At 45.5% G+C, this 14,143-nt stretch overlaps 1 protein-coding gene across 2 annotated transcripts in view; it reads right to left on the bottom strand.

Moving 5' to 3' along the window:
* nrp2a (neuropilin 2a) overlaps positions 1-14,143 on the bottom strand; it is a 59,532-nt gene that overhangs the window by 22,285 nt on the left and 23,104 nt on the right. For both annotated transcript variants that reach the window (XM_078243444.1, XM_078243443.1), the window contains exons 4-8: positions 10,453-10,683; positions 8,852-9,007; positions 8,064-8,233; positions 7,280-7,435; positions 64-208 (exon numbers count right to left, since the gene is read on the bottom strand). In XM_078243444.1, coding sequence (XP_078099570.1) covers positions 64-208; positions 7,280-7,435; positions 8,064-8,233; positions 8,852-9,007; positions 10,453-10,683 — 858 coding nt within the window. The remainder of the gene's footprint in view (positions 1-63; positions 209-7,279; positions 7,436-8,063; positions 8,234-8,851; positions 9,008-10,452; positions 10,684-14,143) is intronic.

Genomic DNA, 14,143 nt, shown 5'->3' with positions numbered 1-14,143 from the left:
GGCAAAGTCAACTTTCCTTAGGCGAAATAGAAAGGTCTAACCTTGGGACACGCCCACACACACCTGTAATCTGGCATCCGTAGAGCTCAAAGCGCAGGGCAATGCCGTTCCTCCAGGTCTGTGGTCGGATACGAACAAACCGGGCCAGGACTGGCTGCGGGACCCGGTTCAGAACCACCTCGGCTGGGTCTGTGTTGGCGTGGAAAATCTGGGAAAATAAAGACAAATAGAAGACAAAGGTTACTGTCAGAAGGAGATGTGCTGCTTATGCCGGTAGGTCTTATCTCTCTTTTTCTCACACACACTACCTCTGGCTCTACACCCACCCACGGTGCATGGTTTCACTTGGCTAGACACACACACACACACACACACACACACACACACACACACACACACACACACACACACACACACACACACACAGTGGCAGGCCGGACAAAGCAGAGACAACCCAAACACGGATCCAATGTCACCAGCCCAGCTGTCGATGTGTTTTGGGGTCAAAGGTTCGGTGTTGGGGAGGCTGGGAAAACCCGACGATGGATGAGGGTTTTACACACACACACACACACACACACACACACACAAAAATTGCCATACACCTACACCTCGACGCTGTTGGTCGCAGGAAGATGTGGGAGACATGACCTGAAACTACAAAACATGATTGGCTGTCGGACGCAGGAAGTCTGTCCAGGTGGGCAGGATGTAAGTGAAATTAACTTCCCAAAGCATCAACATTTACTTCTTCTCTATGAACACTCCCTTCCTTCCATTTGCTCTTAAGCAGCGGGTGGGACAGCAGGGGTCAGAGGGCAAATGTAACCAAGCTGGTCAAGTTACTTCCTGTTTTGGGCAGAAAAGCATCCCACGCTTGAGGGCGTTGGATGGGGACATTCAATGACAGACATGAGTCTTCCTTTCTTTCGTTTTTTTGTATCACACAAGGTTTCCCAAAACCATAACTCACGGTTTGTAATTATAAATGACTTCCTCTCTTCCCACTCTCGGTCTGTCGTTACCACATCCCTCTGAATACCTACATCTCTGTTTTCTCCTTAATGTTTTCTTCAAAACCATACCGTTGATATCACTGCACACATCCTCTCTCACCTCCTCTGCCTTTCTTCCTCTTGTTGGTGGCTACAAACTGAAACCACACACACAAAGACACAGGAAACCACACAAACACACATACATCCTACACGATCAGATGAGCAGAGGAAGTGTCTTTTAATTGCCTGAGTGACTGTTAAGTGTCATTGACTCGGTCTGTGGTCGACCAGGCCGGCTCATAGGAGAGCCGACAAATATTCTCAAAACCACACTGATGAACATCACGGCCACAACGCACAACGGTAAGATGGTATGACAACTGCTACAAGCAGCTGAATTAAAGATTAAAAGGCATCATCTCTTAAAAACGACCCCTACATGATTTCTCTTTTACTCCAATCTAAGCACAGGATGATCAAACCAAAGCACGCTCCCTTAGCCTAAAGATTTGATTCTGTCTTGTTTTGATAGTTGTTTTTCATTATACAGTAAGTGATAAACAGTGGGATTTTAGTTTGAGTTTAAAAATATTACTGCCATATTGGTGTAAAGTGACCTATTTGTAAAATTCCCTGTCTGGCGCATGCCTCCAAAAAAAATGATATGATATTCCAGAAATTCCATAACCAGTGGGATATATGAGAGATATGACTTCAAAATCCTACTCGAGGGGTTTTATTTGATTTTGGGCATGGCCTGATTTAATCAAGTGGAGCTGACACTGGCAATACAAAGCAGTGTGAGTGTTTGAACAGATAAGCAGCTCTATCGCTGCTGTATCTGCTGCTGGATGAGGATAGACAGCCGTTATGTTTACCTAAGAGGCCAAACAGTGGATGTGGGCTCTTATGGGGGTTATATAAACACCCACGCATGCTCACACAAAGACAGGCGTATGATAGAGGGCTTGCCTCACATACAGTTCAACCAACCCATCTTTACCGCTCCCAAAACACGAAAAAAACGAAACAAAGAGCAGCATGGAGGAAAGACAGAGGACAGGAAAAACAAGAAAATGACTGCAGGGAGGAAGAGTCCTCAGAAGAATAGTTAAAAACAGATGAAGAGAGGGGTGGAGGCGGGTGAGAGAGAGAGGTAAAAAAAAAGAAGGTTGAATGGAGGGCAGCAGATGTAACTGGAATATGAACAGAGTAATGTGGAAGGAGTGGTGGCGAGTAGGAAGGACAGAACAACACATTCATCACTGAAACAGGAATTCCAAGTATTTATCTCTTAAAGTGCTCATATTGTGCTTTTTGGCTTTTTCCCTTTCCTTTATATATCTTTTTTGTGCACGTTAAGGTCTACAAAGTGAAATAGCCCAAAGTCCACCCCAAAGGGACTTACCATCTCCAACAGAAAACACTGATCACAAACTGCTCCAAACAGCTCTATTGTAGTCCAGCCTTTACTTCCGTGACGACTGTGCGTCACTTTGTAACACACGTTATAATGCTCGCCTAGCTGCTAGCATGGCACGCCCTCCTACACTGCTTCTGACTGGCTAGTAGTCCTTACCTAGGTACTGCCCATGTGCGACTAACAAAGATGGAAGAGAAGTGAGATGTCTCGCTCTGTAGCTAAAACAGAGAGCTCAACACACAGGGTGAAAAGAGGAGCTGCAGCAATGTGCAGTACAACAAAAATATGGTGTTTTTTGAAAATTAAACCATGTAAACCTATTCTGATATAATCTCTAAATACAATTATGAACCTGAAAATGAGCATCATATGAGCACTTTAATAAGGGAAAACAGCTCAATTCAATAGAATGTCCTTTTTTAAATGAATAGCAGACTATTACATCCATTGTAATACTGACATTTTGTGATCAAAATTTAAAAAAATGTGTAAACATGGCATGATTAGGTCCATAAATAGTTCAGATATGTCTGTTAAATATTTGCCCACTAAAACTTCCCCAAAATGTCCAATTGTTCGAGATGCCCGGCCATGACTAAAAGGCTATTAGCCGGTGCAATATTTCCAGCTGCTTTCCTTTGTTTTCATCTTTGGATAAAAGCAGAGACTATGGCCAACATTACTATTACACCAAAAGAACAATTTATTCAATAACAATTGGCTCTCAAGACGCTCTTTTCATTTTTCTTTTGGATGTGAGAGGAGAGAGAACAAACTAAAGACAGACAAGAGACAAAAACTAAGAGAAGTTGTCAGTTGGCTCTCAGCTACTCTGTCTCTTCCACTTCCTCCCCTACCTGAAAGGTCACTCATTTGACCCCTGAACCCATTACTTCCAAGGTTAAAGGTCAATGGCCTGAGGAAGCAGATGGTTGCTCATTGACCAAATTGTAGATAACGTGGTTACTTTTTGACTAACTGGGAATGTGGCACGAATTGAAATGTATGCTTGTATTGTAGATGGGAAAAGCTGCCAGTCTGCTGTCTGGACCACCTCTGTAATCTGCCCGACGACTAGCATGTTTTTGGTTGTTGATTGTCTATGTGTGTCAATGTGAGCCTTGTCAGTCACGTGACATGCAGGCGAGGTGGGCTGAATAATTAACGTTGTCATGTTGCGTCTCCGATTGTGGAGGCTCATGAAAATATAACGAGGCCCTGCGCGCGCGCGCACACACACACACACACACACACACACACACACACACACACACACACACACACACACACACACACACACACACACACACACACACACAAAAAGCAGCATGCGGCGGGCAGACTTGTTTGTGTAGACATTGTCAGGACACAGGCACCATGGGTATTTAACTATTGATGACCTCTCCGGAGAACGAGGTCACCGTGAAAGGTGTGTGTAATAGCAAACACCCTTTCACAAGATCTAACGTCCTGGACCAGTAAACAGAGTAAAAAAGAAGCTTGTGTGAATCAAAACAGACTTAATTTCACTGGATTCTTGTTAGAGCTAAGAACATTTGCTCTCTGGAAAATGAGGGGTGGATAGATGTATGCATCATAGCTTGATTCATTTACCATCTCTCCCTTTCTCTCTCATTTCTGTGTTATTGGCACATGTCTCCTTCCTCTGCCAGTGTTTTCCTTCAAGCTGATGGCACCACAGGGAGACGCGGCGGGCTCTGCACAAGACATTATTCGTTTCCCAGCCGCTTTTTCATCCCCGCGTTGTTCCCTCAATCCCAGTCTCTTTCTCTGTCCATTACGCTCGTCATCCCTGACTTCTTGGTGTAGTTATTCCCTCTGTCTCTCTCTCTCTTTCTTTCTTTCTTTCTAGCCATTACCCCCCTCCAACCCTCTATCTTTCCCTCCCTCATTCTCACTATGAAGATGTTGACAGTAGGAACTGGTTCCAGCTGGCCGCTCTCCACTACTGGCTCTAAGAGCGAGCGAGCGAGCGGTGTGTGTGTGCATATGAGGTTGAAGCAGTGATCCCTACAAAACCACCTTAGGTCAAAGTCTCCCACTTTGTACCAACGCTACCAGTTGTGTTTGACTCCGTCTGTCTACATGTGCGTGTATGTGAGCATATGCAGGAATTATGTTAGTATTTTGCATTAGCGTGAAGAATGAGTCAGTAAAAAACTAAGTGTGTGTCTGAGTGAGGGTGTGTGACAGCGTGATGGAGGAGCAGGCTGAAATGCTGTGTGGGCGTATTTTTTCTTTTTCCTCTCCCAGGTTACTTTATGTGTGTGTGTGTGTGTGTGTGTGTGTGTGTGCTGGACAGATTAAGCACAGCTTCACAATGCTTTTCAGTAACACAATGCTTGGTTAGCGCTGGGGCTGATAAGATTTTCCTCACAGATGGATGACAGTGTGTGCCTTTAATGTTAATTTGTTTGGGTGCGCACTTGTGTCTATGGTACCGCTGCTAAAAAGAATCATTGTGTTTTTGTATCCATGTGTGAGTGTGTGTGTCTGTGAGAGATATGCAATTCCTAAGTGTGCTAGCGTCTCATCAAGTAATGAGGTGCATATGAGACGAGTGTGATTTAAAATTAACAAGTCACATGGGTGTCAAACTGAAAATGTGTTGGCTTGCAGAAAATAAAACACACACACACACACACACACACACACACGCTGGTGTGACTGAGGTTTGCAATCTGCAGTGCTTGTGTTTTTCTCTTCTGACAGCACTTTCATTTCTTTACAAAAAAAGCGCCATTTCCCACAATGCCTTTCCTTTTTCAGCTTCTCTCTGCCTCTCTTTCAGTCAAATAATCTTTATTGGCATTTAATCATTCAGTCTTTGTTAACACAGCAAATAAGAACACAAATCTTGACAAGAAATGGCAACGTGCTCTCTCCCCCAATAACGAACACAGTGAGGCTAGAACTGCCAAGCCGGTCCTTTTATTAATAGGTGATTCATATCTGATGCACAGACTCACGGCTCAACCTTCCTTAAACACCGCCGACACACGCACACGCACTCTTCCAAAGGCACATTAACTTTCGAGCTCACTGTTAAATGACAATTAGAAGAACCAAATCCCAGTCATTACAGGACTCCCTGACGGGAATTCAGTTTCAACCACTTAAGGGCTCTTTAGGGGGCTTAGGACGGGCTAACTGGGAGTTTGTACGACCAGACTGGCGGATTAGCAGTCACGGAAGATTCAACCACAGCCCACGGGGACCAGAGGAGAACCTGGCTGACGGGGAGAGTTAGGAGTAAAGTAATCTCTTCAGTTTCAGCATTATAAAGTCAGGCCGGGCTCAAATCACGACAGCAAATTATGTGCCATTAGTCAAAGGTGTTATTCCTGAATCCCATCCATCCGTCAGTCTGTGGTCAGCAAAAATATAAAGAGAAACTTTCATCCAACGTAATCTCAGATCTCTGTATTATACATCAGAGAATGTGAATGCACAATTCATCCTTGTGGATTTTAAGCATATTTTGAGAGCCCTATCGCACAAAAATGTTGTAACTGTCATGTTTTCTTTATGATCATCACGAACAGAAGGTATACTTAATTATTTCATACATTTATAATGTAATGTTCCATTAGTAAAAGTAGCAGGCCTGATTTTCTGGTTTCAACTTGTTTTTGAGGAATATTCACAAACCCTTTGGTTGGCTGATACTCGAGTTGAATGTGTCTGCTATCTTTTATTGATTTTTCTTTCATTTTCCTACTGGACTTCTAAAAGCTGAAAACATAACCGATTTTATAGCGACCACTCGTACAAGCAGCATCTCTCCCAAATGCACGTTGATGCATCTGTCTGAAAGTGTCTGAACAGTTTTATTTCTGCTCAGACAGATTAGTGGACTCAGATTACACAGTAGTGCAGACAGGCACACATCATATACATATGCGCCGACACGCACAGATCTCCAGACAGCGAGATCAGCCAGGAGTGTGTGTATGTGTGTGTGTGTGTGTGGGGGGGGGGGGAGGTCCTAATAAATTGCACAGATGTTGACTTTTTAAGTCAAATCCACGTTTTGCTCAATAATCTCCACATCAAATACCCCCGACCAGCTCCACCCAAACCAATCACGGGCACACACAGAAGGGGGCCCCCAGTCTGTGTGGGTAAGTGAGTGTGGATTAACCCTCCACACCTCCCCCCTAGACTTGCCGCTCTCTATTTTGCTGCTTGCAATCCACAGTGACCTTAACCCAGATGTGAGGGACAGAGTTGAAATCCCCTGGAGACAGGCTTACTATAGCTCACAACAACCTGCACTGTATATACGTTCATACACAGGCCTGTGTGTGACTGCAGCTCCCCATCCTACACACAAAGCACTAAACACCGTCATTTTCACAAAATAATGTTGCTATGAAACCCAAACTTGCTCAGTCCACACCTGGTATGACTTCACAACCCTAGGTGTGTGTGTGTGTGTGTGTGTGTGTGTTTATGTGTGCGTGCGCATGTTGGTGTGAGAGAGATGATGAAGCCCAGATAAGGGAACATAGAGGACTCCATTGTTCTTGTTTGTCAGCGTCCCCTCCTCTCTCTAACTCTCTCTCTTCCTCCCTGCAATTCCCTCTTTCTCAACCTCATGACTGGGTTCATGAATCCGGTTCATAAACAGTACACGAAGGGGAACGGCTCCTTCAGGAATGTTCCATCTACTGATATGACTCTCGGACGCACACAACAGCCTCTGTTGTTGAAGAACGTATCAGGATGGTGGTATAAAGGTTGAAAAAAGGGGGCCTTGTAACTACAACTCCATGTCCTGGATGAGGAAAGTGATAGTGATATTGATATATGCATTTCTTCTGCTAGTTCCTACCTTGTGGTTCTTGCCGTGCCGGTAGACCATCCAGTCCTCCCCGTTGGTGCTGACCTCCAGTTTGAAGGTAGTGACGTAGTAGGACTTCTGCGTCTCCTTGGAAATGGCCCCCTGTGTGGCGATGCCTGTCAAAACCTTGAGGAAGTGCAGGTCAACCTGGAAGAAGGAGCAAAAAAAGAAATAATTTAAAAATCTCAATAACCGAATGGAACAGATTAATAGGATGGCGATGCAGATTGCTGTAGGGATTTACGGTGCTCAGGGCTGATGTAGATAACAGAGACAAGAGAAACAGACCAGCTGGTGTGTCTATCTGTCACACAGACAGCAGGGGATGGACACCGACTGTGGCCTACTGCTGAGTGTGTGTGTGTTTTTTTGCATTGTCGTGTGTATATACGAAGGAAGGCTGGAGGCAAAGATCAATGGCATAGTGTTGGGATGCATTCCTGAAGAGCGCCTTCATCAATCACGGGCGCCTCGCTGCTCTCCTCTGCACTCGTGTGTGCGTCTACGTATGCATGTGTACGCGTGGGCCGGTGTGTTTGAGACAGAAAAGATTGAGAGCGCAGAAGCACCCTCTTATCATCAGTTTACAGTTCCTTCCTTTCAGTGTATGTGTGTCCTGCTGTATGTCCTCACTGTATATGAGATGCTGGTGCTCACTGCATCTTCTCCTCTATACTATAGTATCACAGAGGCAAGTAATGCTGATTCAGGTGTCTCGCTCCGTGTGGTCTCTTTGTGTGGAATGATTAGAATTTTCAGATCTTTAAAACCGGACCTGTATATACTCCTTGCTGCTGTCCTCTGAAGGTGTCCAGGCGTTGTCGTCGTTGTTGAGACGGGCCTGGCGTGCCAACCAGCGGTTGTCGTAGAATGTTGTTGATGCGGTGATCTGATCATCGCTGATCTTCCCTGACTCCATACCGAGCGCCATGCTACAGTGGAACGCTGGTGGGGGAGAGAGAGGGGAAGAGGGGAGAATGAGATGGAGAAAGCAGAGCGTTAACTGTATACTTGTTGACATGACTGTAGAGACGGAAAATAAGCTGTCTGGAAAAAAAAAGGAAAATAGGAAGGGAGGAAAGTTGAATAGAATGGATAACAGATGCAAGAGCAGTGAAAGGGAAGATCTAAGCTGCATATTATAGAGCTTGAAGACAGAGACGAAAAGATTAATCCAGACAGAGAAAGGGCAAAGGGAGAGAGAAAGCAGCCCAACAGGTGAGCAAAGGTAAATTGAGGTGAAGTTAATTTATATTCTGAAAGAAAATAGTATGAGTCTGCTTCTGAGAAATCCTGCTCTCTTAGGAGAGAGCAAAATAGACTGAGATGGGGTGAGAGAGAGCTCTGAGATTTAAATAGCATTAAAATAGGCAAAGATGAAAATATCGAGAGGGTAAGAGGAGTAAAAGATGAAGAAAGAAAGAAGAGTGTCAGCAGAGATGACAGAGAAGAAACGGTTGAAAGAGAGAAGATATAGGTGGTAAGAAAAACAGGTAGACAAACCAACACAGAGAGCATTTACACGCGCAAACACGCTCTCGCTAAAAGTTATCTCGCACTCACAGTCGCTGACTTCTTTGTGCGTCATGTTGTATCGGGCGGAGAAGCCGTCTTTGGCAACAGCCATGTCGGTGTGGAAGGAGAGGGACAGCAGGCCGGAGGACGACTGGATCTCTGGAGGGATCTTTGTCCCACAGTACCGGCCGATCAGAGGAGCCACTGCGGACACACACATAAATCAAATTGACGTAAACATGTTGTAGTTTTTGTGGTTCTAAATAGTTTCATTTTCAAGTCATTTTGAGGGCGATATTGCAATAAAGGTTTTTAAAACACAAAAACAGGAAGGAGTTTGTGCTTTGATTTAGAAAAGCTGAGTAATATCTGTTTGCTATATGATGCTACTGAGTACTTTCCATGGAAAATCCAGGAATCCAGCACTGCAAAGACAGGTTTAGACAACAAGTGTTGTCTAATGAGTCACAGCATGCTTCCACCACATTTCTTCCTCCCATCATTCCTCTCTCTCTCCCTTTTTTCTCCTGTCTATCCCTCCATCTGCCATGTGTGTCTCAGCCAGGGCCCAGCAGGGGGATTGGAATCCCTGCCTTAATGCAAGCTGCACTGGGATCAGCTGCAGACAAACGCGCCCACACACACACACGCACACGCGTGCATGTGGGCGCATTTGTCTGCGAGAGAATTACAATAGTCTCAAGAGTAGTTCCCTAACCAGACCTCCAAAATCTTTACCCTTCCGTTTTGTCTCCTGTCCCTCTTTCATGCCCGAGGACTCGGCTCACTGTAACTGGGTTACACTTTAATTTCCTCCTAATTCTCAACTTTGAATGGTATAAATTGTTTTCAGCTATCAAAGCTCCCAAATTCAAGGCTATAATTGCAATTTTAAATCCACTTGGATCCCTTTTTAGTAACTGAAAATAGAATAATTAGAGCAAATCCTCAGTTCTCTGCTTCACATTTAAAAAAAAGGGGGAAAGAAAGTCAGCAAGAGAGAGGAGGGAAGTTCACCTCTCACCGCTGCTAATGTGCTTTTCATCAGCACCACAGCGGCTAACATGACCCTGTGGCGGTCACTATCAAAGCTCTTGATAATATCCTCAAATGTTGTTTTTTTTCCTTGCCACTTCCTGATCTCGGTCGATAGGCCACTTTCGCAACGCTCGGCACCTCCTATTGGATACAAACAGATATTCATCGTAGCCGTCACTCTCACTCGCCCGGGGGAGGAAGGAAGCGCTAGGTGATAAGGAGGGAGGACAGGGAGGAAGGGGGTGATGAAGGGAGTTATTATGGAGAGGGAAGAGGGGCATGGGAAAGGGCTGCTCCTTAGGGGTGTCAAGGCACTTTCAGCTCCACGTGTGAAATAATGTTTCCTGTATGTAATATGAAGGAATGTAAAGCAAGGCTGCTTGCATCAAAGAAAGTTACGGCTGCTCAGGAAATTGAAGACTGGTGTGCAAAGTGGGGGACTTCTGTGTGGGAATGGGCGCGAGTCTGTGTGGGTTCTGACTATGAATATGAATGTAGAATGTGTGGGTGTTAACCCCAGAAACATTTCTGTGTGTTTCCATGCACCTTAATAAGTGAGTGAAGACGGTGTGTGTTGAGTCAGTATTTGATTTGTGTGCGTGTGCCCTCACCTTGTGGCAGGCCATCCCACACGTCCAGCCAATCGTACTTGCAGTCACCCTCTCCCACCAGCAGGGGGTCGTTCTCGAGGTCAAAGGTCAGGAACGTGAGGGTGATGTCCATGTGGGGCGGGGCAATGATCATGTAGGAGCACTCCAGATTATGAGGGTATTTATCTGGGAAGCCCGGGGACTCGATCATGCCGGAGGAGCTGGTGAAATTGCGGAAGCAGAATTCCGACCCTGTGCAGACAAAGGATAAGAGGCTATTTAGAAAGGAATAAGCAATCGCTCATATAAGGGGAAACTATGTGCGTAAGCAATCGATCACACTCGGATATCTCATCTGACTTGCAGAGGGTGTTTCAGAGAGTCGTTCATCACTGACAGCAAGCTGGAACATACAGTAGCTGTGGTGGTGAGACAACACACGAACACACACGGTTTTATGATCACTGATGGAGGAGAAAATAATAAATGCTCAAGTGGGCGTTGCTGCACGCAATATGAGCAGGCTGATAGCTCTTTTTGTCGGTTGTGTGCCACCGTATTTGACACAAAGCACCAACATTTTATACCACTTCTGGGTTCAAAAACAATAAAGATGTGACAAAGATTTAAAAAGGAATCAATTATATTTCCAGAAAAGCAGTAATATTATGTTTGACAGTCTTATTGCGGCCATAAAAGACCCCATACTCATACAATACATAATCAATGATACACACTTATGCAAGGCTAAGAGGGGAGTAGGCTGACCCCCTGCTCTATTATATATATATATTCAAAACAAATATTCTCTAACACTCTTTCTTCACCTCCCATTCTCTTTTGCACACACACTCTCACACAACACAAACGTTGTGTAATGGTTCTAAGTGGGCCCTCTGCGGCAGCTCCTCATTATCCATGCAGATTTATGCGCCCTGGGCGGCTCACCTTGAGCGGCGGCAGCTGCATGGCTCAGATCATCTACCCATCAGCCACTGCTACGCTGCCCACTGGGGAGCATGAGTCACGGCCAAGTGTTTATGGACCGGCACATCAATGAGGGTGGGAGAGAGCTGACGGCCCCACACACGCACAAAATATACAGGGGACTTCACACAAATGTCACACAGTCTCATTCACAAACCGTGGCTATTTTCTCAGTCTGACCATCCGCCTTCTCCTCAAACGTTACTATCTTTATATGTAGGCTATAAACAGTCAGGTCTGTTTAGCTGTATGTCTTTCTGTGTCTCTATCTATTTTTACGCTTGCCAGGAGGGCAAATACCTTTGTGTGATAATGTTGCTGAGAGACTGCAGGATTTTCATTAGGTCTAACTGCACATGTCAGAAATACCTGCAGTTGTGGCCTTTCCAAACCAACTGATGCCACTTAAATCACTGCTCTTCTTGTGGCTATTTATAAGTGCACACTGGTTTTCCCAACTTCTTTTCAGTTGATGGACCGATAGACATTACATTACATTACATTTCCCTTTGCCAACTGGCAAGCATATAACTAGCATAAAGAAAAGAGTCTGTGCTTGTAGTATTTTCCCATCATTGAGGGTGTTGGATAGCAGATAGGGAGGCCAGGTTGAAGAGACTCAGGGGGGAAGCTTTCTGGTGTATTTCAAACCAAGGAAAGTGGGAGCACTGCATCATCTCAGAGGAGTGCCAGGCCACGTTTGATAACCAGATACATATTCATAAAAAGCAGCATTTAGGAGCACAGACATGTTAACAGCACATTCCTTCTGCAGCATTCCTCCAAGGCACCAGTCCTTATTATCAGACAGCCCTATAAAAGCTGAGGAGTCGACTGGCTGCTCTGGCCCTCCCCTGTCTACACTTGGTTAATGGCAGAGAACTGACCCCAATCAGCACTGAGAGAGAAGGGAAAACTCAGGAGACTGTCTCTGTGTCTCTCTCCCTTTGTTTTTCCTGTTCTCTAGCAGCTTCTAGCAGCAGCTTTTTCCCCTCCTAGTTTTTGCTCTATTTTTAATGTCAATTGTCTCACGTGTGTTCCATGGCTCATGTATGTATTCATGTATTTACAGCGCCCGTGTATGTACCTTTCTGTCGATCGATCTGTTTTGCATACATGGGCATATGTTGTGCTGAAGATGTTGACACAAACGTATGAAATCTTCCCCCACACGTTAAAAGCAGCACTCAACCTGATGTGTTTCGACTCCCCCCCCCCACCCCCCACCCCACACACACACACACACACACACACACACACACACACACACACACACACACACACACACACACACACACACACACACACACACACACACACACACACACACACACACACACACACACACACAGCAACATCAAAAACACCGTTGGATCGTCTGCCTTCATGCTAGGAGCCTGGCTGCCTACACAAACACACACACACAAACACACACAGAACTAGGCAAGTTGAAATAAGACGGTAATTTACAGCAAGCTACTGGTGATATCTCCCAATCCCCTCAACTACTGACCTCACCTCTCTGTGGTGTGTTGTTGTGTGCGTCTACAGTTACTGTGTATGACTGAACAGCATAAATTAGAGTAAACAATGCTTTGAATCCATTAAAGCAGTAAGAAGCATGTGATTGTAATAAAACAGTAAATGAACTATGCAGTATGCCTGAGCCATATGCCACGAGTGTGTGTCTTTGCATGTCTTTCCTGTGGTTTTTCAGCTCCTCACATGTGTATCTTTTGCTGCTGGCATGTTTGTTTCTCTGTATGGGTCTGTGTGTGTCTGAAGGTGTGTGTGATGGCTTCACAGTAGGTGTGAGACCCAGTAACACACTGGCCTTGTTTCTTACTGGGTCACAGTGCAGCAGTCTGAAGTCCTACTGCAGAGAACTTCAATCTGAGCACAGCTTGACTCCATCGCCTCCAAACACACCACTCTATGTCTTTTACACACACACACACGAAATAGTCGCTTTACACACTCCGCGCTGCCACGTGCCAACACTGTGCGCTTGCGTGCTCATATAATGCGTGTGTAGCAGTGTATGCATGAGTACCTTTCTCTTTTCGTAGACGTTCATTAGTTCACAGTATATGAACATGCCAAAAACAAGTCCCCGTTACTACCTCCCTCCGTCAACCCTCAACCCATGTCTTATACACACACACACACACACACTTTTGCACATGCTTGCCTTATGCAGGGCCCTGGTTGGTGCTTGCATCGCACCATGAGCTGCCATTTGGCAAGAGCTGTCTGCTGGCAAAAGAGGGGGAGGTCATGGTGTGAGTGTGTATGTGTGTCTGTGGCGCAGGGGGGCCGAGAGGTTGAGTTGCTGGGTAGAAACCACTCGACTCTTGCACATGAGTGCCTGATGTAGTAGCAGCTCCACGTGTTGTGTCAGGGCAACCCCCTTCCCTCCTCCTCTCTTCTTCTCTCATCCTTTCCTTCATTTTCCGTCTTCTCAGCAGCGACACGCGGGCTCTGTGTTCATTCACTCTTTTAACTCTCTGTCTCGTCTGGCGTCGCCTCGCTCGTCCTGTCCCCGGCACGCAACTCTCGCTGAGGGCTCACCTCTGCGCACAGTGTCTGCCACACATCAAACCTGCCTCACTCTATACCCTCTACCTGCCTGTCTCCGTCTGACATGCATCTACTCCTCAGAAACACGCAGATCTCTCATGTAACCCCGCTGGAGCTCAGTTCTGGCTTTCATTGAAGAAAAATC

Source organism: Sander vitreus, chromosome 24, assembly GCF_031162955.1.
Source record: "Sander vitreus isolate 19-12246 chromosome 24, sanVit1, whole genome shotgun sequence".
Classification (NCBI taxonomy): Eukaryota; Metazoa; Chordata; class Actinopteri; order Perciformes; family Percidae; genus Sander; species Sander vitreus.
The sequence above is the reverse complement of the archived record's forward strand: the minus strand, read 5'-3'. Positions and strand labels throughout refer to the sequence as shown.